At 36.1% G+C, this 26,597-nt stretch overlaps 3 protein-coding genes across 6 annotated transcripts in view; 2 read left to right on the top strand and 1 right to left on the bottom strand.

Moving 5' to 3' along the window:
* itgav (integrin, alpha V) overlaps positions 1 to 10,683 on the top strand; it is a 28,371-nt gene extending 17,688 nt beyond the window's left edge. The window contains exons 18-30 of the mRNA XM_066688613.1: positions 288 to 425; positions 1,126 to 1,193; positions 1,617 to 1,764; positions 2,849 to 2,941; positions 4,485 to 4,564; positions 5,276 to 5,356; positions 5,516 to 5,621; positions 5,791 to 5,949; positions 6,030 to 6,155; positions 6,744 to 6,857; positions 7,003 to 7,110; positions 7,599 to 7,721; positions 7,969 to 10,683. Coding sequence (XP_066544710.1) covers positions 288 to 425; positions 1,126 to 1,193; positions 1,617 to 1,764; positions 2,849 to 2,941; positions 4,485 to 4,564; positions 5,276 to 5,356; positions 5,516 to 5,621; positions 5,791 to 5,949; positions 6,030 to 6,155; positions 6,744 to 6,857; positions 7,003 to 7,110; positions 7,599 to 7,721; positions 7,969 to 8,067 — 1,443 coding nt within the window. The 3' untranslated portion in view covers positions 8,068 to 10,683. The remainder of the gene's footprint in view (positions 1 to 287; positions 426 to 1,125; positions 1,194 to 1,616; positions 1,765 to 2,848; positions 2,942 to 4,484; positions 4,565 to 5,275; positions 5,357 to 5,515; positions 5,622 to 5,790; positions 5,950 to 6,029; positions 6,156 to 6,743; positions 6,858 to 7,002; positions 7,111 to 7,598; positions 7,722 to 7,968) is intronic.
* Positions 10,684 to 10,969: 286 nt separating this feature from the next.
* prkra (protein kinase, interferon-inducible double stranded RNA dependent activator) lies at positions 10,970 to 17,744 on the top strand. The gene is made up of 8 exons (XM_066688619.1): positions 10,970 to 11,088; positions 11,500 to 11,669; positions 12,223 to 12,304; positions 12,762 to 12,840; positions 13,172 to 13,289; positions 14,730 to 14,824; positions 15,299 to 15,461; positions 15,782 to 17,744. The coding sequence occupies exons 1-8, from the start codon at positions 11,030 to 11,032 to the stop codon at positions 15,937 to 15,939; spliced, it is 924 nt and encodes a 307-aa protein (XP_066544716.1). The 5' UTR covers positions 10,970 to 11,029; the 3' UTR covers positions 15,940 to 17,744.
* A 769-nt stretch (positions 17,745 to 18,513) lies between these two features.
* Positions 18,514 to 26,597, bottom strand: part of osbpl6 (oxysterol binding protein-like 6) — a 45,329-nt gene continuing 37,245 nt past the window's right edge. For 3 of the 4 annotated variants that reach the window (XM_066688614.1, XM_066688616.1, XM_066688618.1), the window contains 8 exons: positions 26,029 to 26,092; positions 25,592 to 25,670; positions 24,664 to 24,808; positions 24,192 to 24,336; positions 23,697 to 23,823; positions 22,918 to 23,040; positions 22,465 to 22,569; positions 18,514 to 19,615 (listed from right to left, as the gene is read on the bottom strand). In XM_066688614.1, the coding sequence (XP_066544711.1) occupies positions 19,594 to 19,615; positions 22,465 to 22,569; positions 22,918 to 23,040; positions 23,697 to 23,823; positions 24,192 to 24,336; positions 24,664 to 24,808; positions 25,592 to 25,670; positions 26,029 to 26,092 (810 nt within the window). In that variant the 3' untranslated portion in view covers positions 18,514 to 19,593. Of the gene's footprint in view, positions 22,570 to 22,917; positions 23,041 to 23,696; positions 23,824 to 24,191; positions 24,337 to 24,663; positions 24,809 to 25,591; positions 25,671 to 26,028; positions 26,093 to 26,597 lie in introns of all 4 variants that reach the window. The other variant, XM_066688617.1, reaches the window with a different exon arrangement.

The raw sequence follows: 26,597 nt of genomic DNA, 5'->3' as shown, positions 1-26,597 counted from the left end.
CCTTAACGTTTGGGTGAACTATAATAAATATCCTCTCCAGTTCACTGCTTTCTATTCTATTCTATACAAATGTCATGTTTTAATTTTAGATAGGCTATGTGGGGCATCTGAATGTTCGAACCTCCGAAGACAGCCCTAAAATAAATGCATGCATTTGATAGTTTGGCAAAATTAAGCTAATTGATGAATGAAATTTGAATTTTCTCTTCTGCTTTTTGAATTTTGAATTTCCTCTTTCAGCCAGATAAGACCTCATTGTTTAATTACATTTGCTTTTGGTCATGTAGGATGAGGGAGACTTCAGGGACAAAATCACACCCATTTCTATATATATGGAGTACAGCTTGGATTACAAAACTGCTGCTGATAAAACTGGCCTCCTGCCAATATTGAACCAATTTACCCCAGCTAATGTATCCAGACAGGTACAGCATTTCTTATATTTCTAGCAGTTTCTCTCTAGTTTTGTGAAGAAAATAAGAAATAAACTTGTGTACCCTTATCTTAGTACTACAGGCTAGCATGATGTGTGTATATGGAATGAAAACTCATGGTAAAACCAAAATATTAAGGATAAATAAACTTGTATACCTTCGTGTGGCCAATATAACAGTTGCTAATGGAATTTACACTTCTGTGTCTGTGAGAAGACCTATGAATCTACACTTCATTTTAAACTCAGTTCTAGGGTTAGGATCAAAATACACAGAAAACAGACTGCCACTAGTTGTAGGAATGTGTTTCTACCTTCTAAACTAAGACAAGAAGAGAGGGGGTTTCATATTTTTCTGTTGGCTAGAGGGTTTTGGCAATTGCTATGGCTAATCTTCTAAAAACCAGATGCCCAGTCCTAGCCAACACAAAAAATGTGAAGCTATACCCAATCCATCGCTTGTTTTGTTTACATTTACTCCTTCAAAGCATAACACTAATGAGAGTCCAAGTTTAATAGCTACCCTAAACCCTAACCCTAGTCTAAGCCTGAAACGTCATTTGAACTTAAAATACAGCTGAGGGTTAGTGTTCGAATAATCATAACAAAAAATAATTAATTTGGGGGTTATGAGAAGAGAAGAGGAATGGGCCTAGTTTGTTTAAAATATTAATGTTTTATTTCATTTCCAGGCACACATCTTGCTGGACTGTGGTGATGATAATATCTGTAAGCCAAATCTGAGGTTATCTTTGGTGAGGTGAGTTGGAAAATTAGATCAATTTCGTGGGTGTGAGAGAAGAAAGGTTTGCTCAAAAGGAGCTGTGTGTGTGTATTCTATCATATAAAGATATTGATATGTGTCTGGAAGGCCTATGTTGTTCTTTCTGGCAACAGTTGAAGTAATGTTGTGTTTGCAGTACACTCATAGTATTGAAAGTTATTTAAGTAATCTTTACTTTTATACAATTGTAAAATACACAGTCTACACACTGACAGAATCTCGATTAGTGTACAATTTCTTAGTGCCTTCCTGTTTTATGTGTGTGTGTGTGTGTGTGTGTACAGCCTTGATAGGATTGAGCAGTTTTCAGAAGTGGTACATTTGACATCCAGCTAACACATGCAGTAATTAAACGACTGCACCCTGTGGTAATGACAACCTCTCTGACGTGTTTATCAGCGACCAGAAGCAGATCTACATTGGGGACGACACCCCCCTGACTCTGACGGTTACCGCAGAGAACAGTGGCGAGGGGGCGTATGAGGCTGAGCTGATTGTGATAATGCCACCCCAGGCTGATTTCATCGGTGTCGTGCGGAACAGTGAGGTAATGTCCGATACTGCCGATGTCATCCTTGCAGATCCTTCTGAGGCACTGTGCAGCTTAGGGTGAATTAAAATGAGTGAACCTTGGAGCAGAGGTCCTCAAACTGTGGGGGGTGTCCCTTGGGGGGATGCGAGTTGAAAGCTAAATGGGGAAAAAGTCAAGACAAAACACGAAAACCACAATTGGATCTGACAACCGTTCATTGCCAGGACGGCAATGAATGGTTGTTGGATCCACTTGTGGTTTTCTCTGGAAGCAGCCTGTCATTGGAGCTACCAGGACTCATTCCTGGACCTATCCAGTGACAGGACACTGCATGCAGCTTTTACCTCAACCCTACTGCATGAATTCTTGCAATGAAATGCAGGAAAATACCCGGGATTATCTGAAACCACATTGGATAACCCGATTCCCTTTGGACCCAAGGAAGTGTATTGGTGCCACATAGTTTAAAAATAATAATAATTAACGAGATACGTATCTCATAAAAACAGAAGCCTTTACATTTATTTAATTAAAAAGGTGGGGGACGAGCTGTGACCTAAATGTACAAGTTTGGGAACCTCTGCCCTGCAGGACATGCCATTTGATTGAACTGTATATAAAACATGAAGGTGAACTGGTCAGTTTGCTAAGTAACATCTGTTAAGAAGATGTTAAGAAATAAGTGTAAATGTACACAAAATTGTGTGTGATTATATTTCACGCAAATTGTAGTAAGTTGTTTATTTATAACACATTGCTAATGTTTTGGTCCAACAGTGTGTGTGTGTAGATATATAGGTATGGATAACATATAGGCTCGGACTGAGTTCACATACTCGTTTGTGCTCGGATCCATTTATTTGTTTTTCTTCCCTTTGTTATTCTAACCATGCATCTTTCAGTGCTTCTTGGGGTCCTTTGTAGTTTCCATATCATTTTTCTGTTTAGTATATAAATATTATTTCTGCAGGATCTGAGAGAATTTGTGGTTAATGGGCACATGCTGTATGACGTTTTTGTTTCTGGTTCTTGTTTTTTAAATTCATCTTTGTTGAAATATGTGGAAATTAATACAAATCTGTAACCTTTTTGTTCACAGATATTATCCAGATTGTCTTGTGCATATAAAACTGAGAATCAGACCAGGGTTGTGGTCTGCGACCTTGGAAATCCTATGAAAGGTGGAACTAAAGTAAGTGCAGTTTTTCTGGACAATGAATGCTCTTGTTGGGAGTGATCCACAACAGAGTGCATATCCCTTCTTTAATGATTTTCAGAGCATTTGCAAATAATATGAATTGTGGTTCACTTACAAACTTTTTTGTTTGTTTTGGTTTGTTTCACACCAGAAAAACGTGATCGAATTTGAATTTTACTGCAGCGGAAGTTCCGTCACACAAAAAACATTTCTAGTGTTCTTGGTCTGCTTAGTTTGATCCACATCCTGGTGTGATTGAATCACTATCAGAGGTTTCACATAAAGTTCCCAACGAACTGAACATCAAACTGTAGTTTTGTGATATATAAACTACTGGTCAAAAGTTTTAGAACACCCCCATTTTTCCAGTTTGTATTGAAATTTACGCAGTTCAAGTCCAGTGAATAACCTGAAATGGTACAAAGGTAAGCAGTAAACTGCCAGAGGTTAAAAAAAAAAGTTTAGGTTACCAAAAACTGAAATATAATGTACGTTTCAGAGTTATATACTGTTACTACACCCTCTTAAGCATTATTTGGCAGTGTTATGTGTATGCATAGAACTTACACTGTATTCCTACAATGCGCACATTTTTTGAAAGTTCATTCTCTTGGGTAGCAGCGTGTTTCATTCTCCAACACATCCAATTTACAGTTTCTGTGGCGACCGCAATCAATCGGAGCCCGGTGGGTAAACGCGCAGTCTACTCCGGGGGGGTCTCATTCAGACGGTCACAGATCACTCGGTTTCAATTGGATTTCTTTGCAAATAGACTTTTTTTTTTTGTTCAGCACAACCTAATGATTAATCGGTATATATTATTTGATGTTCTATCAAACAGAGAAGTTCAGATCCAATTATGTAAAAACATTGTGTATAAGTACACTGTAAACAGTTTTCCACCTTGACATTTTGAGCTCTCTATGGGTGTGTTGCTTCTACCAAAACATGGATGGTCTTGTTTTGATCAGTAGACTGTCTGGTTCAAGAATATGTCTTAATTGTCAATATTTTCTGAGATTTTGTATTCCTACTCAGATCAAGCATCCCCCCACCCCCCCCATTTCAGAATGCGAAGGTGGGGGTTAAAAACACTTGGCAAACAACATAGCAGTGAAGAGTACACATGGATTTGGTGCCCTTTTAAGGGTACCAGAGGGGTTTGTCAGCCTAAGGGGTTAAATTCCAGGATTTATTTTTTTATCTCCAATTGTTTATTTGTTCTATGCTTTCATTTCAGAGTACATTGAGACATTAAACTGTGTAAATTTCAATAAAAACTGGAAAAAGTTAGGTGTTGTAAATGTTTTGACTGTGTGTGTGTATTGTATTTATATTGTAATCTGCTAAACTATATACTACACTAGGGTACTATAATCCTGCATGTCTTTAGCATCTTGTACTGCAGACCTTTCCTCTGTAATTTCTACATTTTGTTGTACTGTTTTTGTAAACCTCTGAAACGTCTACACAGAGTAGTGTTGCATTTGTGGAGCCAGTGGTTTCATGCTGGCTCTGTTCCTCTTTTCTTGTGCAGCTTGTCGCTGGTTTGCGTTTCAGTGTGCACCAGCTGTCGGAGCAGGACACCTCAGTGAAGTTTGACTTGCAGATCCAGAGGTATGGATAGCTTGACTGTTTCACACAGATGGTATACAGCAGTACAAACGTGAGCCCAGTTTTAAGATTTGGATTTCAGTGAAAGCACGGATTAACCAGGGGGAGACTGTTCCATTCATATGAACACCTTGTTTAAAGTTAATCACTGAATATTGAAGTAAAAAAGCATAATTTTGTTGATACCATGTGAGAGCAATTTCAGTGGACTTAAAACCAGGATGTGCCTATCAATCTATTCTTGGCCATTAAGATATGTTCTTTGTATAGAGTTTGTTTTAAACCATGATACTGTTATTTTATGTAGTAACTTGCAAGTGCAAGTTTTAGATGCATTTTGGACTAGAATAGAGATGCAGTTTCCAAACTATTAAAACTAGAGCTTTTATGGCCTAACTTGTACCTGTTCTGATTCACACCACAGTATTTTATAAAATCTGGAGCTCATTTTGCTGCATGAATTATAAACCCCAGTATCTTATTGTTTCAATAGAAATGCAGCACAGAGTATAGTTATGACTGACTTTTTTTATAGGAAGAGAGAAGGCGTTTTCCTTGGTCACATGGTCTTTACAAACTGGCCTCATTGCTTTAAGTATCTTAAATTATAGCACCACCTTCCGTCACAATTAAATATTGCAATACATGAAACAGTATTTTGTCTGTCTTTGTTTTGTTCTGTATATTAATCAATATTTATTTTTTGTTTTGCAGTTCCAACCAATTTAATAACACTAGCAATTATGTATCCAGTATTACTAATCTTGCAGTCTTAGCCAAAGTGGAAATTCGAGGGTACGTATGAACATAATTTCATATTTTGTATTTACATTTGATTTGACTGTAGAACAAAATGCATATTACTTGTTTATATGTATTACATCTGCGGCTTGTACTGCTCTGAAAAATCTTGAGTTTCCTTCCTGCTGTGATGGTGTCCGTCTTTGTCTCCAGTGTTTCTACTCCTGACCAGCTCTTTCTCCCCATTGCCAACTGGCAGCCCAAAGAGCACCCTGTGTTAGAGGAAGACATCGGACCCCTTGTGCAACACGTCTATGAGGTTCATCTCACTTTGACTTTTAATTTAAGTTGGGTCTTGTCCACCTGGTTGTGTTTTGGTTTAAGTAGTAATTGTTTATGATTTTTTTATTTTTATTTATAACATATTGCTAATGTTTTTTGAAACAGATTGATAAGAATAAACATTTTATTTATCTATTTATTTTCAGCTCCGAAACAATGGTCCTAGTACATTTAGCAAGGCGATACTGGATATTGACTGGCCGTACAAGTTCCACAATGGGTCTCTACTTTACATTACTAAATACGAGATTGATGGGCCAATGAACTGTACCACTGATATGGAGATTAACCCCCTGAATGTTTCAGTAAGTATACCTAGAGATCTAGAAGTAGTTTGCAATCCCTGTACATTCAACTATCAAGGCTGTTTTTTTTTTTTTCTCAGATGCCTGTGGTACCAGATCAGAGTAATAACAGTTCAGGTGACGAATCGCGGACTGATGGCAGAGGTCTACGCAATCATGTCCATCGCCGAGATGTTCAGCAGTCTGAAGGGGACCTGGAACCTCTGGTAATGCCGAGTCTAGATGCTATATCCAAATCATAGGGTGTTTTCTTTTAGGGCAGCTTTCAGCCAGCTCAGAACACTTTCTTTGTAAACCCATTCAGTTGAGATGTTCAGACCACTCCAGACGGGGCCCTGGGCTGGCTATGAGCTGTCCTAGCTGCTGTGTAAATTCAAGTTGTCCTCAGAACTGTTTGAACAGGAGAGGGTGTGTCAAAACACCCTGGTGCCATTTTATGCATTCAAACAGTCAAGGGACCTAACGACAATAACAATGTCTCTGTTCATTTATAATCTCTCGGTAATAGCATTGAAGTGAAACTGTGATTAAAGTTTTTATATTTCTTTTGGGTGTGCGTTATGCTAGTCCAATACAAGGCAGATCTATTGCTCTTTGTGTGTTTTGTATCTTCGAGATGCCAAGTAAATTAGCAGTGCATGAACCTAACTCAATTTCTCAAAATGCATGAGTTTCCGCTCATTTCCTCAGCGTTCTAAACTGCTGTCTCACACAATGTGATATCCAAAGGTGCTCAGCCACTTTGAGAATGTTAAGTCAACAAAGGATGAAAAATAATGTTCTTCCACACACAGGATTGTCAGAAAGCAGACTGTCTGAAAATTAAGTGCCAAGTTGGTCGCTTGGAGAGGGGGAAGAGTGCTATTCTCTACATCAGATCCAGACTGTGGGCTGCTACCTTCATGAAGGTGAGAGGTGGCCCATTGTCTGATGCCTTGGTTTCAAAACATTCAAATCTGGAAACCATCACATGTTGGTGCAGTTGGATGTATTATTAGAAAGGCTTGCAAAGATATTTTTGCTGAATTGTTTTTTTTTTTTTTCTTGTTTCAGGCTGAAAGTCAAAACCGTTCGTATATTGCCAGATCATCAGCAGTCTTTAGTGTGATAGAAATGCCTTATAAAAACCTTGTGTCTGAGCTACCATCTAATTCTACTATGGTATGTATGGTTTTATTTGTATATACATATGTGTATCTTTGAGGTTATTTTAATATGAGCCATAATTATGTGCAAGGATTCATATTGCTTTGTATTTCTAGTGTATCAACGTTCCTATAAAGTGTTATCCTGCTGCTACTGACTGTTATTCCGCTGCTTTAATCAGGATGATTGTTTGTTTTTCTTTGTTTCTTTATTTGTTGTAGAACTAGTTGAAATTCAGTGATTTAAACCCGAACAGGTGAACATGGTAGAAGGCCAAATTCTGAAATGAATTGGATGACTTTTAATAAATATTTATTTATTTAATTATGGTAATTTGAATTACATTTACAAAATTCAGTCAATACAGCTGTTGCAATTACTCATGTTTAATCGCTTTGTTTAAACTTCAGACTACTTGAACAACTGCATAGTCAAAATATCATGATTAGAAGATAAGAGATGCTCATGCATAGCTGTATTGCTTTTTTTTTTTTTCTTTTAAGGTTAACACTTCTATTATTTGGGTGAACACAACAGACAAACAGCCTGTGCCTGGATGGGTAATTGCACTGGCAGTTGTTGCCGGGCTCTTACTTTTGGGATTGTTGATCTTTGTCATGTATAAAGTAAGTGAAGCTGGCTCTTTTTAATTAAGTGTGTCCTGAACAAATACAAACCCCATGGTTCTTGTATACAAAGTCAAGTATTGCTAATGTCACCAACTTGAAGGATTTAAGCATCATCTTAGCTTATGAAGCAAGTTACCTAGGTAAAGTTTAGCTTCTTGTCCATTACGAGGCACAAATGAGATGTTCTACTTAATTTCATGTCTTCTAACTCCTCTTTTCTCTCTCTCTCTCTCTCTCTCTCCAGTTTGGATTCTTTAAACGAGTGCGCCCCCCGCAGGAGGATGGCACTGAGAAGGAGCAGTTGCAGCCTCAGGAAAATGGAGATGGAAATACTGAAGCTTAAATGACTTTCAGCATTCATGATTTGTGTGTTGTGGCCAAACATTTCCCTAAGAAAATTCCTTCATCCAAGGCAATGACCACTTCCAGTTCTGCACTAATAAAAAGCTAATTGAGAAGCTGAGAGACCCAGAGCAACACGAAAGTGCTATGACCGCTGTGATTGGGAATACTTACAAGCTTTTCGCTAAGGGACAGGTGGTGTAAAAACCTAAAAGCTCAATTTCTCAACATATAACAATGGTTGGTTAACTGCAGTTTTATACTGTACGGTTTTACATGTTACTGACAGAAAAGGTGGAGAATTAAGTGACTAATGATAGACCACTGTTTTTTAAACTTAGTAAAACATTGAGTCCCCGTGTTATTGAGGATGCTTACAATCCTGGTTCACTGTGCTTTACCTGCTAGGTATTAATACGCAACTCAATGCACTGATATTTTTATAGATTTGTTTAATATTATTATTAAAATGGAAAATATATTAAAGTTATCAGGTGATTGTGTGTGCAGTTACAGAAGTGAAAACTGCAAGGTCTTAACTTGGTACATCTTGCATAATAAGTAAAACTGAGATTAAAAGACTAATATACTTATGCTTATACTTAAATCCAAGAGGTATTTGTCAGGGGTCTTTCACAGTGTAGTCAATTTGTAAATTAAAATGCATTACACCTTGGTAAATATTGTAATATTGACCCTAGACAATGTGTATGCTGTTAAAGTCGAAAGGTACATAGTTTGTATTTTTTGTTTTTGTTTGTTTCTATAAAAATCTGTTCAGTACTTCAAAATAAGTATACTGCTCCCCTTGTCTAATGCACCAGCTAACGATCATGTGGAGTAACCAGAAATTGAAATACACCTCCTTTGTGCATTTTTGTGATTTAGATCACAATACTCTTTACTTTTTAATGTAGATAAAAACTACAAGCATTTATTTTCAAGATGTATTCAGTGGACAAATTGACTTATTTTGCTGATGTCTTGCTATACAGAGACCCATTGTTCTGTGACACATTACACAGCTGTATAGTAGATTAGTGAACCCAATCTAATCCCCTTTGTTAAAAAATAATTAACCTTGCTGTTCTCACAGCTCTCAGTGGACCACAGATAGTGGCAAAATCAACAGTTAACAAAGAAACATTTTTTTACCAAAACACATTTGGACAAAAGGAAAATCCAATACTTATGAAAACTATTTGACTTGCCACTTGTTTTTTTTTTCTCTAAGTATGAGGGCTTCATTTCTGGAGAGAATTCTGTCTTCCTATTAACATTTTTAAATGGCTAATTATGAAATAACAACATCCATGTAATGGATTAACTATTAGACCTACAACCATTTAGGTTGTAAATGCCATTAACTACCAATTTTGTTTTAAAACCCTTAAATACAAAATATAAAATGTTAAGTTATAATATTCTACAAATACCCAATTTAAATATTGGGAGTGATCAGTTGCACGCTAAATGCAATAATTGGGGAAGTGTATTTTTTCAAAAGTGCAATAATATATTTTAATTTTGATTCGCCGCTATCGTCTTCTCAAATGTATGTATGTATGTATGTATGTATGTATGTGTGTGTAAATACATTAACTAATTTCTGATTTGTTGACATTTTAACAGCAGTAGAAAACCAAGAAATGAGCTACTAGAAACAAGACTACACACAAATGTAAAACAAAAAACCCTAAGAGATCCGAGAGTGACCTCCGCAGTTAGAATATTTGTAGTAAGATTTATTCAACCCACAAGGCTGTAATATTACACTATTTTCCCATGTGTCTATATATAAAGTTTGGGATGTACTGAAAACTCTAGTTTTCACCCACATTGGGTGAATAGATCAGTTATAATAAAATTAACTTTGTACAGTAGTTGGGAATTTAACAATTACGCCATTGATTAACAATTTAACACAGTACCTCTATAAATGCTACATTGTTATTGATTGCAGGTTTTGTATTTGCTTTTTCCAGTAGTTGTTTTTATTATTTTATTTATTAACTTTTCACTTCAGTTACTATTTTTGTTGGGTTTTAATTTTAACTGCTTTATTAGAATACTGTACTTCAACTTACTGGTATTTCTTTAAAATTGGGCTGTCACCTTTGACATCCTTTGTCTTAAACATAGTTTGGAATTGATTGACTTGTGTTCAGTTTAAGGTGAAATATGGAAACAAACTGTCTTGATGTATGAATATATTAATCAAATTGGATATTGGTCCACTTTCATTAAATATGAAAGAATGTAATAAGAATATTAAGTTATCATGATCATGAAAATTAACCAGAATAGGTTATGTTCAGTGTATTCAAAGTAGAAATATCTTCCTAACCAAATGAGTTGGCATTCTTCATTCAATTCCTTGTTTATAGAGAAATAAAAAACTGAGTATTAGGGTCAGTACTGTTTTGTATTCTGACTTTTGTTTTTCCCATTGACTTGTGTAGCACAAGCAATGACCCACAATCACTCCATTTAAAATTATTTTCTTTTTTATATGAATAAACAGTTGGCTGGTGGTTGAGACATGTAATGGATACGATTTATGCGGGGTTTATGGTTTGATATAAATGACTGAAATAAAGGTGTATGTTTTCTGTTTCTTTACTCTTTTCGTTTATTTATTTACTTAGGCCTATGTTCTTTATTTACTTAGGTTGGAGGAATTACTCTTATTTTTTCCTATGTCCTTTAACTTTAAGAGAGAGTTGTAGCGTGTTAAGAATACATTTCTTCATTATAACATACATCACACACCTCGCATTTTCATTTTCTGTAAGTCGCTGTGAGAATCCTCTCCACTTGCAATTACGATACATTAACTTTTCATAAAATGTAATACTTCCTATTTCCGGCTGACGACCGGAACTGGTCAATGAACCCGGAAGTTGTCGGCGACTCCGGCAGCCCTTCAGCCCGGCTTCGGCGCCCCTACTCCCGCCTGCGACATGTCACAAGAGCGGCGTCCAGCCGCGGCCGAAAGCAGCCCTGCTGAGAAACAGCTGAGGTCGGTGCCTTCATGCAGATTTTGCATTAACTAGTTGAGAAATTGTATTTTTATGCTGAACAAAGGCAACCGACTTGTATGTCAAAAAGATGATAAAACTTAGCCATTACAGAACTGCCATTATTTGTTAAAAAATATGAATGAGTGAGTGAAGTCATTAAAAACGTGTTGCTCATATAAGGATTTACATGTCTATATATATATATATATATATATATATATATAGACACCTCTGAATATTGTGGTTTATTAACTGTGAGCATCACGTCTTTTGGTTTTGGTTTGGACTAATTAAAACGAATAATGTAACATTACAAACATGATAGTGACCTATACACACATGCGTGTATACACATCATTAATAGATGCATTTTTTTAATATATGTATTTTTGGTTTGATGACTATTTTAGTTCAAAAGAGATAATGACCGCCTGGGAAGGAAAAACTCCGATTCAGATACTTCAGGAATACGGCACAAAGATTGGCAAAACCCCGCTGTATGTCATGGAAAAAGCTGAGGGACAAGCCCACCTGCCCAGTTTCATTTTCAGTGTCGCAGTAGGAGAGATTAAATGCACAGGTTTGTAACGTTTGTACAAAGTGTATGTTGTAGGCAACTTTTTATGTTTTTGTTTTTTTTTGTATTTCAAAAATGTAGCTTAACTTAAAGTTGAAGTGTGATCTAACAGTTTGTGTGTGTATATATACACATACACATATATAAAAATGTGAAAAAGGGTCAAATAGTAAAACTACCCATGTACACTTTTTCACATATATGTGTGTGTAATGGGCAGGCATGGGAAATAACAAAGTGAGGGGAAGGTACAACTAACCAGCCAGCAGAAGATGACTGGAGAGGAAGAAAGGGTATCTAGTCCCAGAGTAACACTATAGCAGGGGCATGTGATTGGGTGTGTAGAGATGAGTAGAAGAGGAAATGCATGAAAGAGCAAGGTTATGCATGCTACCATTTTATAAATATAGTTTTGTTTTTGCACAGGCAATTATTTATCAGTTATGTAGTAAACTTGCATATAGCGAGCATGTCCTAATTTAAAGGATTATTATGAGCATGTAGATGTATGTACTACACACACATCTTGGGAACAATGTTTTTGCTCACACCGCAGGTCACGGACACAGTAAAAAGGCTGCGAAGCACAAAGCTGCGGAAGCGGCTCTAAACGTTTTAAAAGGAGAATCGTGTGACCGGTGGGTTCATCAAATTTCAAATATAATGGCTCTGAAGAAGAAGCTACTCAGTACCATATGGTTGTTTTACTAAATCCACATAATACTGCAGTACTTAACAAATGATATAAATTATTCAGTTTGAGTATCTTATTTCTGTTAATTAAAGGTTTCCATTCCACATTTAGTTGTAATGGTAATGCTGTTTTGTCTTCCCCAGTAAAAAGTAAACTGGAAATGTGTTGTAATTCACAGTGTTTTCATGTATGTGCTACATGTTTTCAAGTCTAAGTACCACTGATCTTTTACTGCACTGAAGAACACATTATGTGTAAACATATTTACAGATGGCTATCCAGGCCTTCTCAGGTGTTACTCCCTAAGGGCAATATATCCCACCTGTCATTTACCACCAGCTTGTTCTTTTTTTAAAAAAATATTTATAATTTTATTGATTGCTTTTAACATCTTTGTACAGCCTTGCCTTCCCAAAGATTGATGATCCTGATGCTCCTAAAGATCCTCAAAATCAGCCCAACCCTATTGGTATACTACAGGTACTATTGTATTAATTTGAATGCTATTTTATTCATTAATATTTATTTTTTATTAATATTTTCATTGTAAACTCCAGTGTCAATTAATTTTGGCAAGGTTTCTCTTTCACAAACTAACAAAAAACAATCTGCATCTAATTTTCTGTGGAATAAAGTACTTTGTTGCTATAATAACAACATGTGAAGGTTACACTTGCCTTTTCAGTTCCTCAAAATCAGTTGCAAACACATCAACACATAATGTTAATTTGTATTGGTAAAGTGCCTTTTCCACCCATGAATTGAGTTGTTAAACCTGCACAGTGTTTGACATCTTTTCAATGTGCTACAGGAGCTGGCGGTGCAGAGGGGATGGAGACTGCCCGAATATTCTGTTGCAATGGAAGCAGGCCCCCCTCACAAGAGAGAGTTTGCTGTCACATGCAGGATAGAAAGATTTGTAGAAACGGGTACGGCTTAAGAAAAGCAAACTCTTGTCATGAATTGTCATGCTGTCCCATGATGCTGGTCATTTGCAAAAGGCTTGTGTTCATATGCTGTTGTTGATTTGTGGGTTATATATAGAGCCTGAGAGGTTTATCGGAGCACTGATATTATCGCCTGATATGGCCTTTTACATAAATATCTGTATCGGCACATATTCCACCCATAATGCACTGATATTTTCTCAAACTATTGGCTACATATTTTTTTTTTAATTAACATAAAATTCTTCGTCAGACTTCAAACAATAAATAAATGCATGTTTATTTGGTTTGACAGGCGTTATTATAATTATTTAGCATTGTTTTTTAACATAGTTATGGTGCTTTAGTTTCTGCTGGAAGCTTCTGACTCCACAGTGAATCTCAGGGCAGCGGCGCCGCACACACTGCTGAACACTGTGTGAAACAAACAGTCACCTACCTGAGAAACACAGGGCTTATAAACCAACAAACATGTCTATTACTAAAACCCTCCTAACCAATAGAAAGTGTTTCTGAAAGCTGGGCTCTATTTGAGTATCCATGGTTTTGATTGTTTATTTTCATCATGACTGAAGATTACCGAATACTAGATACGCATTTTTACTGAAAAGTTAATTAAATTGCTTTTCAAAATTCACAATAGCAATTAAAATAAAGAAAAACAGTAAATGTTCTCTGAAGATGCTGACTGGATATCAGCAAACAAACACAGTCTCCAAATGACAAGCCAAGCTCAGATCACAGTAAAACATATAAAGAAAATTAGTGAAAAACGCATCTCTCAGACAATATTGGATACAACTGAAACTATACATTATATTTATAAAACTATTTCAAATCCTACATTGTGTAGAACATGCATATTTTTATATTATTCCAATTTATTTTTACAATGTTTGATTTGTAGTTGTTATTTGTGATGAAAATGAATGTTAAGTTTATTATGTAAAATGTAAAAATCCTGCCTTCAGTGCATATTTGACACAATTTCTCTCTGACAGGGAGAGATTTGAGGGGTCCGTGCTAGAAAATGTCTGTTTTGCATGCTAACCAAAAAAGGAAATGTCGGCAGATATATTGGTAATCGGAAATTTAGCGTCCCAATTATTGGTATCGGACACTTGCACAATGTAAAAACAAATCTGGAACTTCTACAGAGAAGAGTACTTTATGGATTATGGTGCAATGATATGGTCCGTTATAAGTGACATGGTGCCATACACAGGACATTTGTGTGTGAATAGTCTTGACATTTTTTACTTCTCTTAAAATTGGAGGTGCACAGTAATTTAAATTAATGTATATTGTTAAAAGCAGATAAAATATGATGGTATTAGTTTCTTGCACTGCCGCTATTGATGTCACATATACTTTCTTTGATTTTCCCTTTTTTTTTTAATCAAAGAAACAAAATTCTTGCAGGGAATGGGAGCTCCAAAAAGATTGCCAAAAGGGCTGCAGCTGAGGTGATGTTTGCAAAACTTCAAAACCTGCCAGAGACCACTGATATTCCTAGGGTATGTTTATTACATTCAGGTACTTGTTAAAAGGCATTGTGCAACCTGCATCCAGACAATGGACTCATGGATTTTTCACACTGAACTGAATTTGTTTTCTCTATAATTTGAAATGCCCAGAAAATGTGAAAACAATCAAATAGGGGCAGAAACCTCCCAAAATCTTGTGAGTAGATGAATATAAGCCTGTTCTGATGATTTTTTTTTTTTGTAGAACATTTTCATTTTACAAAATGTAATTAGTACTTTCCACTAGATATTTAAAACTTGTTAAATAACATGACATCGCAAGTCAGAACTAACATTTATACATTATCCTATATTCCTTTCATTCTTAACAGTGTAAAATGTAAATGTTTTTGAAAGGTAGCTGTTATAGTTATGCTTCCAAAACAATTGGAAAGATAAAGCTGTTTCGCATTGCATCATTTATGTATTATTATATTTGTGATTTATGATCTTTCTTTCTTCCAGCTACCCAAGACAAACTTCAGGCTGGAATCTTTGCGTAGCTCTTCGGAAGAAAAAATCACCATGTTGAAAAGAAATCCCCTCAGCATTCCCAACACAGATTATGTGCAGATGATGTCAGAGTTGTCCAAGGAACAAGGTTTTGAGGTCACTTACATTGATATTGGTGAGTTCTGTTCAACTTTCTCAGTGCTAGCCACACATTTCTGGCTTCTTCTGACATTTTTGTGTCACTTTGTTACCAATTGTATATATGTTTCTGTTAATCATCATCATGCAGTAATTGCTAATATTAAACATTCTGGGAAGTCAGGCAAACTATCAGAATGATATATGTTTAATGGAAAGAATGAAATGAGGTATGAAACTGGTAATTTAGAAAGATATATTGATATAAGCAGTAATTTTTTTGGTTTAGTTATTTCCCGCCAACATTTTTAGATTGATTTATGAATGGGATTGTGAAAGGTGCCATTTCTATTGCAGATGAGCTGACGGTCAACGGACAGTACCAGTGCCTGGCACAGCTCTCCACTGCCCCAGTCACAGTGTGCCATGGCACTGGTATCTCCTGTGGCAATGCCCACAACGACGCGGCACACAGCGCGCTGCAGTATGTGAAATTCATGGCAGAGACTAAATAAGCCACAACATTCTCAGTAAGACTAAGAGTATACGATCCGGTTGGGACAGAAAAAGAAGTTTATGGAAAACGCATGTAATCAGGGATTATTTAAAGTTTATAAGGAGATTGTTTACAAGTATATGAAAAAAAAAAACTAACTAACATAATAGCAAGCAGTGGAAAACAGACTGCATATTATGGTTTTAACTGAAGTATCATTCCTCCCTGCCTTTCCCTATGTTTTTACATATCGGCAAGTAACTTAGGCATTTTGTAAATCAAAACTTTGGAGGCTTCTTATGTAAACCTATTTAAAAGCAACAGAAAACCGTGATGGATGGGTGAGGTGAAGTTTTGATTGAATTTGGCCTTAAACTGTGAAAAATCAGAAAATGTGAACAAAAGTGTATCATGTAATCTAAAACAAACACTATCCAATGAATATGGTGCTTTAAACATACTTACATATATTGTCAGTGGTATTACTGAGGAAATTATGCCATGATGTGGTAAGTGAAGACTTTCCTAGTTTTTTCAGCAATTTTAAACCAAAGGTGCCAAAATGGTTGAGTTAATTTCACTTGCGGAGTTCAGTGTGTTGTAGGCACAGCCATTGATAGCAGCAGATGCAGTCCCACCAGCTGAAGCACAAAGGATGTCATCTGAGGAACTCTGTGTGGGATGGAGTTGTGTTGAAACTTGGTTTTCATTGGCTAGTTCCCAAACCAGCTGACGTAGCAAACAACAGGTTTGGTCCTTTAATTGAACACCCCCTGACTTATATTTCAGCAGAACCTTATTTTTCTGAGGATGTATTTTGTGCTCTTGTTTTATCTGTGTGGTGTAGTGTGGGCTGTTTGTTTATTTAATATTCAAATTCTGTAGCCTTTGATATGTAGGGTTTGGCTTTCTGTTTGAATACATCTGACCTAATTAATTGCTAATACCCTAAAAGTAGGTTTGATTTTTCTAAGGAAGCTTCTACTGCAACCCCATCCCCTTCCTTGCTGCAGGCAGCTATAAAAGTACTTGTCCACAGCAGTCTGGAGAACAGAGGAGTGAGCAGGCTTCAGCACAAACATATTGTAAGAGGTTGTTTTATTATTAACTTCTTTAAAAAAATGAATAGGTAGTATTACGTCTTAAAAGCAGCTTTATACTAGAGTAAGATCATGTTTCTTGATTGGTTGAATACAACTAATGCTCACACTGCTTTCATCTTATCAGTGTGACTACGTTTACATGCACACTATTTGATCATCTGGAATCAGTTTATTCCGAATGGACATTCTGAACCAACAGTTTACATGATTGCACATTCATGAGGTTTAATGTGGGTACGGGTTGCATGTCAATCATATAACCTGAATAGGCTACTTTGCGACGTGCACAGTGTCGTTTTGCCATGCAGTTTGCCTTTTCTTGCATAAGAGACGTGTTACTTTGCATTCTGTGCATCTTGCTGGCTTTAGTCATATCGTTGCGATTAAGACAGACACAGCAATTGAAAATTCTCATCCTACTATTCAGACATTTCATTGTTTCAAACTTTTTGCCCATCAAGCCGCTTGAAAATTTCCAAGTTGTTAAATTACATTGTCTCTTCATTAGACCAGTTCTGTCTATTTGCTGCCACTGACACCATGTTTGCAAATGAGTCCACTACGTCAGAGCAGACCAAGAGGAGCAAGTGCACTAAACGTTAACTCATTCTGGTTAATAATGTAATCCGAACAACCATTTAGATGGCTAATGTTCTCCTATTGAATGGTTTATCAAAGGTATATACCAGGTCCTTTATTCAAAATAAAATTTCATTCAGAATGGCTCTGTTTGGGTTATTTTATTCCAAATTATGTGTGTATATGAGGGAATTTTATTCATTCTGATTATTTATGGAAGATTAGGCTGCCTGTAAATGTAGTCACTGTTCTCACCAAATGACACTGACAAGTCATTGCAGAACAGAACAGATTTTGTTTTTGAGATCAAAAATGTTGAGTTAATTGGTCCTTTAAGCTAATGCACGTTTCTTTCTAGAAAGAGAAATTTTTATTTTGTTGTGGTGTTAGTTTTCCCTGAAATTTCCCTTTGTGAGATCCAAATACACTGAAATTCATTGATTGTTTAGATGTGAATGCAATATTCAGCCTGTCGGGTGTATGAAAGTTACGAGTGAAATGCAGCAAGGCTACTGCCTTGTGTTAATAGAATATATTGTACAAATAGCTTTTATTGTGTCATATGTTTATTTTATGGTACCTTGTTGGAAGATTTTTAAATAAAATAAAAAAAAGGTATTACAATTGCTGTAGTTATTCACTCTCCCAGATGCATTCTGGGCAACAGATTATTAGCAAATGTTATGGGCATTAGGCATGTCAGTTTTTGTTTTCATTTAAAAATAAATAGGTGTTCATCCGTTTTGTTAGTCTTCTCCCATGTTTTTAATTAATATTTTGGTATGGCAGTCTACATGCAGCCTTCAAATATCAAAGGTACTGTCCTGCAATTTTCACACACTTGAAAGTTCCTCATTCTGTTGAAAGCAACTCATTCAATTTGAGCTTTTGTAAGACACGAAACAACCATATTTAAGAAACTCCAGATATATTCCATTTTTTATTAGAACAAGCACTATATAGCAGCAGTGTACAGAGTGTTTATGAGAAGATATGTATATGTAATTATACAATTGCACTTCTTCAGAAAAACCCATTAAAATGGATTTAAATAACTAAGCTGACAGCCCAACACAGCACCAACTGGTACATGTCAGTTTTAAAACGTTAAGAACCCAAAATACCCACAAAAAAAAAAAAAATCTCCCCAAAACTCAACCTTTTGTAAGGCATTTGCAACATTCATTGGCAGGCTGTCATTTGCACATGCAATTATAATTAACATTGCAACAGAGGAATTGCACAGTGCTCTAAAGCTGTGCTGTGCGGCTGTAACAGACTGTGGGTTCAACCTGAAGATAGAAGAGAGGTGGTATTTTTGCCTTGAAACCTATCAGCCTTCATTGCAATACAAAACATTTAGGCAACAAAACTACCTTTTCACAGATGGACTGCCTACAGTGATTAGTCTATGTATGGTGTCTCTCTGACTAGAATTGTTATTTGATTAAGCTTATTGCATAATTTCCAATCCCAAATATAATATGGGCAAATGCCAATGAGCTGTATATTGTGTACAAATATAGAGCCAGGTATTAAGGAAGCAGGTACAGTAAATTTTACTTTTGTAAACAACCTTGTTTGTAAACTTTTTTTTTTTTACTTTACATTTGTTCACAATACCCAGCGCAAGATTTCTCTCCTTCATACAAATCAAAGCGTTGACTGTGCACATCCCATATTTGTTAGTGATGAATCGCAGGGCAAGAATTACATAATTGGTGATTGTAATGATCCCATTTTAAGCTGGTGTGCCAGAACACAACTCACTTATTCTCTAATGGTTTGTACAAGCACAGCACAACACCAGCCACTGGAAAAGGCCTTCACAGTTTCAATTTACAAGTCATGATTTAAATCAGTGTGGGACCTTTGCAGCTACAAATGTAGACTCAAGTAAATGGATAAACATATGCATGCTATACAATCTTCACATTTAAAATAATTACTCGGATTTGAGACTGTTCCCATAATAGGGTGTGGTATGCCCCTCACGTGTTTCTCCAAACAGTCCTGTAATAGAGTTGGGGGGGGGGGGGGAAGAAAAGAAAAAAAAAAACATTTTTTTCTTCAAAGCAGATTGAACCACTTCATTTAGAAAGCTAAACATTACAATTCAAGGTCATTTCAACATTTATCTGAGAACAAGTCATAACTACCACTGGAACACTACTTTGGACACAGGCCCATTGGATTACTCTGATCTAATCTGCGGTAAAACTCATTTTTATATTTATATTTTCATTTCTACATCAGAGCTAAGAAACCCTAGACACAGTAAGGATGAAGAGGAGGTTGTTTTCTTCTAATAAAGTGCAAATACACAATTAACCACTCCGCTTCCCCTTCCATGAATGCTGGGATTCGATCAAATCATTGGGGGATGGTTATACAACATGTTAAGGCACAGCAAGTGGAATTGTTACAGAGAAATCAACATTTCAAAAAGAACCATGAGAAAGGATGGGAAAATAACATGGGTTTTGTAGAATAAATAAAAAGTAGAAATAATGGTACGTATCTACTGACCCAACACATAATCTACAGTTGTTACATTGTACTTCATATATTAGGGAAAAAGTCCTGGTGTAACAATTGTCCCCTTGGGTCCATCACATTCTAGATACAAAAACAAACACGCACACAAAACAAAGCATACATATGCTGCATTTTGTAACAATTGCTGTTTACCTCAATAATATTCTTCAGGTGCCACTATGTTCCTGTTAAATTGTTAATTCTGAATAGAAAAGGTGAAAACTATGTGGAAAAAAAAATCTGCTCATTTACTTTTATGAGCTCACACTACGTACATTTATGTTCAAATTATTTACTGAATATTTCTTGAATACGGGATAGTTTTATGAGCCACTTTCAACTTCCTAATGCAAAGGCAAAGTTTTAATAGTTGTTAATTGTTTAACATGTTTCCTATTGTAAACTATATAGTCATAGCCATATACTCTCCAGGGATATTTGCAATTTAAAAATCTTGAATCATCATTGTGTGACTTTAAACAAAATGCAATCATGCATTTCTTTGGCTTACTTCTCATGTAGGAGAATGGAAAACAATTACGGCTAACTTATAAATATATCATCACAACCCCTGTAAAACACTTATATAAAGACGATATTGAATTTCAACTTCATTGCTATGGTCTTTACAATACAACATTTGTATGAGCATCACAATTACACTCTGTCAGCAACTATACAGTTTTGCCTGGTGGCCAGACAGATCTATTCACTGACAGGAGAATTATATATCAAGTAGAATGATATGATATTATTCTCTGACAGGAACTTCATATTCCTTAATATGAATTATAAACTGGTAGTTGTATTATTGTCCGGATATAAAATAGAGGCTTAAAAAAAATGAATTTTGTCCCAGAATCCTCATTGCCCCTTGAAGAGTACGACAGAAGAGATACAGGTTTGAAACCAAGGTTTGAAATGGCCTCGAATTCTGAGAAATCTTGCCAAAACATATAGGCAGGACGAGTTTCATTTCAAGAAAGAATTTCTAGCTCGGCATATTCGTGGTTTTATAGATTTTATGTTTCATTTCATTATCCTTTAAAATTGTGAGGAAACGTTACAGCCAGCCAGTTTAAACTTAGATTTTATGGGATCAAATAAAAAACATGGATTCAATGTGCACCAATCGCTAGAGCCTCATAAAGGCTAAATCTTATAATATCCGTTTCACACTTGGACATCAAGGTAGGATTACAGTTGATCTACGACTAGTGTTCTTTGTTTGTACAGGTTAAAATCACATGTTCAAAAGTAAAAACAGTAGAGTGCTCAAGCACATTTTCTGCTGTTACATATTTCCTTGTTTTCTGGCTACAAATAATGCAAAGGCCTCTAATTTTTAGCAGCATTATGCATTCCCTTTACAATTTGATAAAACGGCCACTGATAAAGTCAAGGTTTTCTACAGGAAATAACAAACAAAGCTAAGCAGCTACCAAATACAAATTTCTTTAGAATAATTTCCATCATTTACAAGTTTGTAATCTACATCTAATTTCTAATCCTATTTATTCTTAAATAATATAAAAACATTTATTTACAAATCAATGTCCTGTCCCTAGAGAGTATAGCTATAACAGACTTAGCTAAATAGAAATTATAAAGACAAACTAATTTCTAAAATACAGATGAACTGTCCCCCTAAAAACGTGTTGGCTTTGTGGTGTATCCATCAACTAATTTAAAATCCATAAGCAGAGGTTTAAGACATTTTTTCCCCATTAATATAAATCTGTTATAGTTTTATACTACTGTTGTTTGTCATTGCACGCTTGAAGTCAACACAACTTGAGCAGATGAGTGCCATCCTATAAACATGCTTGGCATACTTATAAGCTATACGGGACTAAAAGCCAGATTTGAACATCTGTCTAATTCCAAAATCCATTGGGTTCTACTAAAGCTTAAAATGAGCAGTGTTTAACAAGTCTGCTGAAAACAATCACTGTGTTTTAAGGCAAAGACATACTTCAAAGCCACAAGGACTTTTGGGTAGATCTTCAATTTCTATCATCACGCAGCCAACCTGGTCTCTGCAAGTCAAAGCTGGGCACTCTGTCATCCCAGAAAATGCTTTAGAGTAAGAACAGAATCGCCACAGCAACATAGTAGAGGCAGCGGTCGTGTTCTCCTCCTATTGCAGATCGTAGGTCCCCCGTTTCAAAAAGCAGAATGTCAGAGTAAAGAGCTTTCTTACTCCTGCAAACCATAATCAAAAAATGAACCTGCTGAAAATAGGAAATGGCAAAATTTGTGCATAGGTAAAAGCTTCGTTGTTGGGAATGATGATATGTTGAGCACAGCTACCCGAGTTTTACCAAAGCTGAGGGTTTTCCAGTTTGCTAAAGCCAGGGACTTTCCGTATTTCCCAGTAGGAGTTGTTAGTGACCCACTTTTCCCTCTGATTGGCATCAATGACTTTCCTGCAAGTAACATGTAGGAAAGAAAGGATCAATTATATCATGTCAAATTGTAAAAACATTCACGTTAATTTCCTCTAAAATCTAAATACACCACAGCAGTATATTCCTTGAGATATAAGCAGCATTTAAATTCAGTGGCACCCAGAATGCCAACTAAACAGCAGTGAATAAATACACACTTGCATTGTCAAGCTTTTTACTGGTCTGTGAAATCCCGTACAGGCCCAAATGGTTTCAGAGTTGATTTACTCTCAAGCACAGACAGACTAACTGTGGCCTCTGAAGTTACTGCTTCAGTCTCGTGGGTCTATATATATATATATATATATATATTTTTTTTTTACGTACTTGAAAAACCGTGGCTGATACTTGATGTTGTTCTCTTCGAGCCACCGTCTCTTCCCTCTCTGCAACTCTTCTATCCTTTGTTTTTCTGAGGCTGCAGATTCCACATTCCCTTCCTCTAGGTGTCTATTTTGAAATAAAGATGATATACCAAGTTTTTTTTTTTTTTTTCGTGAAGCTAACCCTGGGGCAATTGCTGTTGTGAACAGTTTATAAGCTGTTGATTGGCCCAGGAAACACTATAAATACACTCAAGCGTCAGACCATAAATATTGTTTAATATAAAAATGATCTGCTATCTCTACTTCCTGACATTTAAGGATAATTTTTGAATAAATGAACAGAAAATATATTCTTTATGCCTGTCTATGTTGAAACAGTGGATGCTTTACAATATCAGCTGTCACTTCACCATACTGAATTTACTGAATGTAGACTACAAGACATGCTATATTAAAAAACTAAAGAAATGCATGTGATAGTGTGTGTTGGTGGGGTGTCGGCTGCTGCAAGAGGAGGTGGAGCGTGAGAGAGATTCTGCCTGCCCAAATGAAGAACTACAAAAACCATCCAGAAGGTGTCAGTAATGCTCAGAGATCATTCAAAAGAAGCTACATGGTGCATCTCCATGAGAATGAATGAGGGGACCTGTTCTCTCTGAGGAAACCCTCTACCTCATATGACGTTTTTATGGATTTTAAGCAGCTACTGAAAAATGATTCAAGCTTTTACAGTTAAATAGGAGACTCTAACACACAATGACACAAATGAGAAGTCTGTACCTCTGGTCAGGCCTGAAGCGGGCATCCGTAGGAGGAAGCAGGTCCTTAATCTCTGGGCACAGCTCGTTCAGTTCAATAGCAAACCTGGTAAAGCCGTAGTATAACTCGTAGTCCGTGGGCATGGAACCTGTTGGACCAAAGAAGAAATGCTGACGACATCATGACAGCAGGTAGCTTCGTCATTGTACTGTCCCCATAGAAATGCGCTCAAAGGAAAAAAAACACAGGCAAAGGGTCATACCTCTGTATTGCACCATGTTACTAGCAATCGGATTTATTTATTGTGTGTATTTACCAAGCAAATATATCAAAATACATGTTTATTTTGCAGGTAGATGCAAATTTGTTGCTAACGGCAACTAGTTGTGCATGTACTCATTTTATTAACACAATAGTTCAACAAAAACATGTTACCCAATGATGAATCATTGTTTTTTCTCCACTTTGAAAGACCATGTAAAGACAGCCTTGCCTTTACATAAACCTACATCTCACCTGGCCTCCATATGCACTTAGCCGAAGGGGGAACACCACAGTACAGTCCTTCGTGCCATTTTCCAAACAGCCGGTGAACCACCTTTCCCTCCTGATCCATCACAAAGCCCTGGACTTCATTCACATTGGAACTCCAGTAATTTCCCTGAGAAAAAAGCGTGAGATAAACATAGGATCTTATACCTCTTAACCATCACTAAACACAAACAGCACACATTGATATTAATCTACAACTCAAATTATTTTAAAAATGACAGCAGAACACAATATAGATTATAGATTAAAAAAAAAAAATTACATTTTCTGTTCACTGAACAAAATAGCCAAAGCTATGTAAATGGAAAATTTATTTATATGCCTCTCTCGTTTAACAGTCATATAAGGAAATTAACTTAATGAACTGAATGTAATTATTATATTATTAGTTGCATAATGACACCGGCACTTCAGATACTTATTTTCTGGATCTTACCTTAACAAAAGTGAGTTTACAAATGCAGAAACTGCTTTTTGTATTTCTTATGGTGATTTCTCCATAATGTTCAATCCATCGTCTTCCACTCAGAATATTGTGTATGCAGGTAGTGACTTTGTTCCATTCATAGATATCACCATACCTGCATGTTGCACAGTAGCCATTAATACATGTACATTATCAAAGTATAGTTTACTAAAGTCATTCACTCCATTAGGCTAAATTAACAACCTCTTTCCCACTTGAGGTAAATATCATAAATTAATTAAACATCAGGCCTAAATATTGGTATTTTTCTTTCTGAAAAATTGTGTGCTAAACTGTGTCATGACTTTTGATTCACCGAAAGGTTTGGCAACTAGAAAGACTGCAGTTTTATAGATTTCTTGTAATGCAAGAAAATTCAATTCTCTGGAGGAATTAAAACTGAAGGAGCAATAATCAAATTCATGCTGCAGCTGAGATGAGAACAAGAATATCATCTTGTTAGCCAGACAGCAGGGGAATCCGTGTCCATTTCAGGATCTTACTTACAGTAGCAGCAATAGACAGTATTGCAAATCTGTATGATCCTCCTTATTAGTATCACAACGAAGAGTTTTTCAGGGAAATAGCTTTCAAAACTGTCATATAACAGGTAAGAACCCCAAGAATATTCTAGATCCAAAGGCAATTACTACTGTAACTATGGGATTGGCTGTTTGCCATGTGAGCTAATTAATGAGGGTTAAACACCAGCAGCTGCTACACACTCCAAAACAGAAACACAAAGGCGATGCATTCGAAATGAAGCAAACATTACATTTAGAAAACAGGGCATGTTATACGGTAAACAAAAACACCAAAGATGGAATACGTATTATATTCTAAAATAAATAAATTATTCGCACAGGAAAATGTCAAACTCGGGCACTGAATGACTTACTTTGGAAGCATGACATTCACTGTTCCAATTGGGAGAATTTCCATAGATTTCCCCCAGAATTTATTTTTCCATCGTATATCTAAAAAAATGACAGAGAATAAAAATGTTTAAAAGTCATGTAGGTATATTTTGAAATGGAAAAAAAAATCCTCCTATTAAAACAAATGTATGTTTTACTGAACATTGACACAGAGTTCACTATCGAGTCATCAACTTTATATAGGTTTAACATTAGCTCAAGGCAGGAGTCTAGATAAATCAGTGTTATTATCAAGGCTAAGCACCTTATGATGTAGAAATCCAGTAATTATTGATTTACCATCAAGTACCTTATATTAATAGACAAGTAATAATATATATAATTTCCCCTTTGAACAAATTAATCTGTAGTTCTTTTAAAAAAAGTCATTAAAGTCATGCAATATTTCTTGCTTTACCTTGCCAAAAAGTAAATTTCTTGGATTCGCAGTGACAAGCGGAGATGGGTGGATGATGGCTCACCTACCAAAGTGAGATAAAAGATGTATTGTAACAAAATAAAGGATGATCCAGTTTGTTCAAATTAAACTTTAAGCAAGTGTCAACACTTTGTGAGCTGCAGAGCAAAGCAAGACATCCAAACCCAAAGGAATTTCAAATTCGACTCAAAGCAATTGATGGAGAAACTGTGTTATCATTATGTTTTTGCCCCTTTCCAAAACAAGTGATGTTCAGTTTGAGATAAATTTATAATAACACTGCTCGGCGAGGGAAAGAAAAGTGCTGTTCATATCATATCACTTTTATGCTTGAGGGTGCTGGGATGACTGAAATTCAGATGGAAGAATGAACCCATAAAACCCATGAAATGTATCCATTATCTCTTGGTCTGAGGGTATCTGGTGAGCTGAAGTCAATGACACAGTTGACACTACCACTTAAACTAAATTAAATCGCTGCTGGGTTGAATCTCCCAGCACAACAGGAACATGCCGAAGGAAGAGAGGAGCGGACTATATTATGTACT

This window comes from Amia ocellicauda, chromosome 16 (assembly GCF_036373705.1).
Source record: "Amia ocellicauda isolate fAmiCal2 chromosome 16, fAmiCal2.hap1, whole genome shotgun sequence".
Classification (NCBI taxonomy): domain Eukaryota; kingdom Metazoa; phylum Chordata; class Actinopteri; order Amiiformes; family Amiidae; genus Amia; species Amia ocellicauda.
This window is presented reverse-complemented; position numbering and strand designations above follow the sequence as displayed.

Bases quoted from the DNA above. Each gene is read 5' to 3' on its own strand.
- prkra (XM_066688619.1), top strand. From the start codon at position 11,030: ATGTCACAAGAGCGGCGTCCAGCCGCGGCCGAAAGCAGCCCTGCTGAG. The intron at 14,825-15,298 runs GTATGTTTATTA...TCTTTCTTCCAG, and splicing joins AGACCACTGATATTCCTAGG to CTACCCAAGACAAACTTCAG. The intron at 15,462-15,781 runs GTGAGTTCTGTT...TTTCTATTGCAG, and splicing joins GGTCACTTACATTGATATTG to ATGAGCTGACGGTCAACGGA.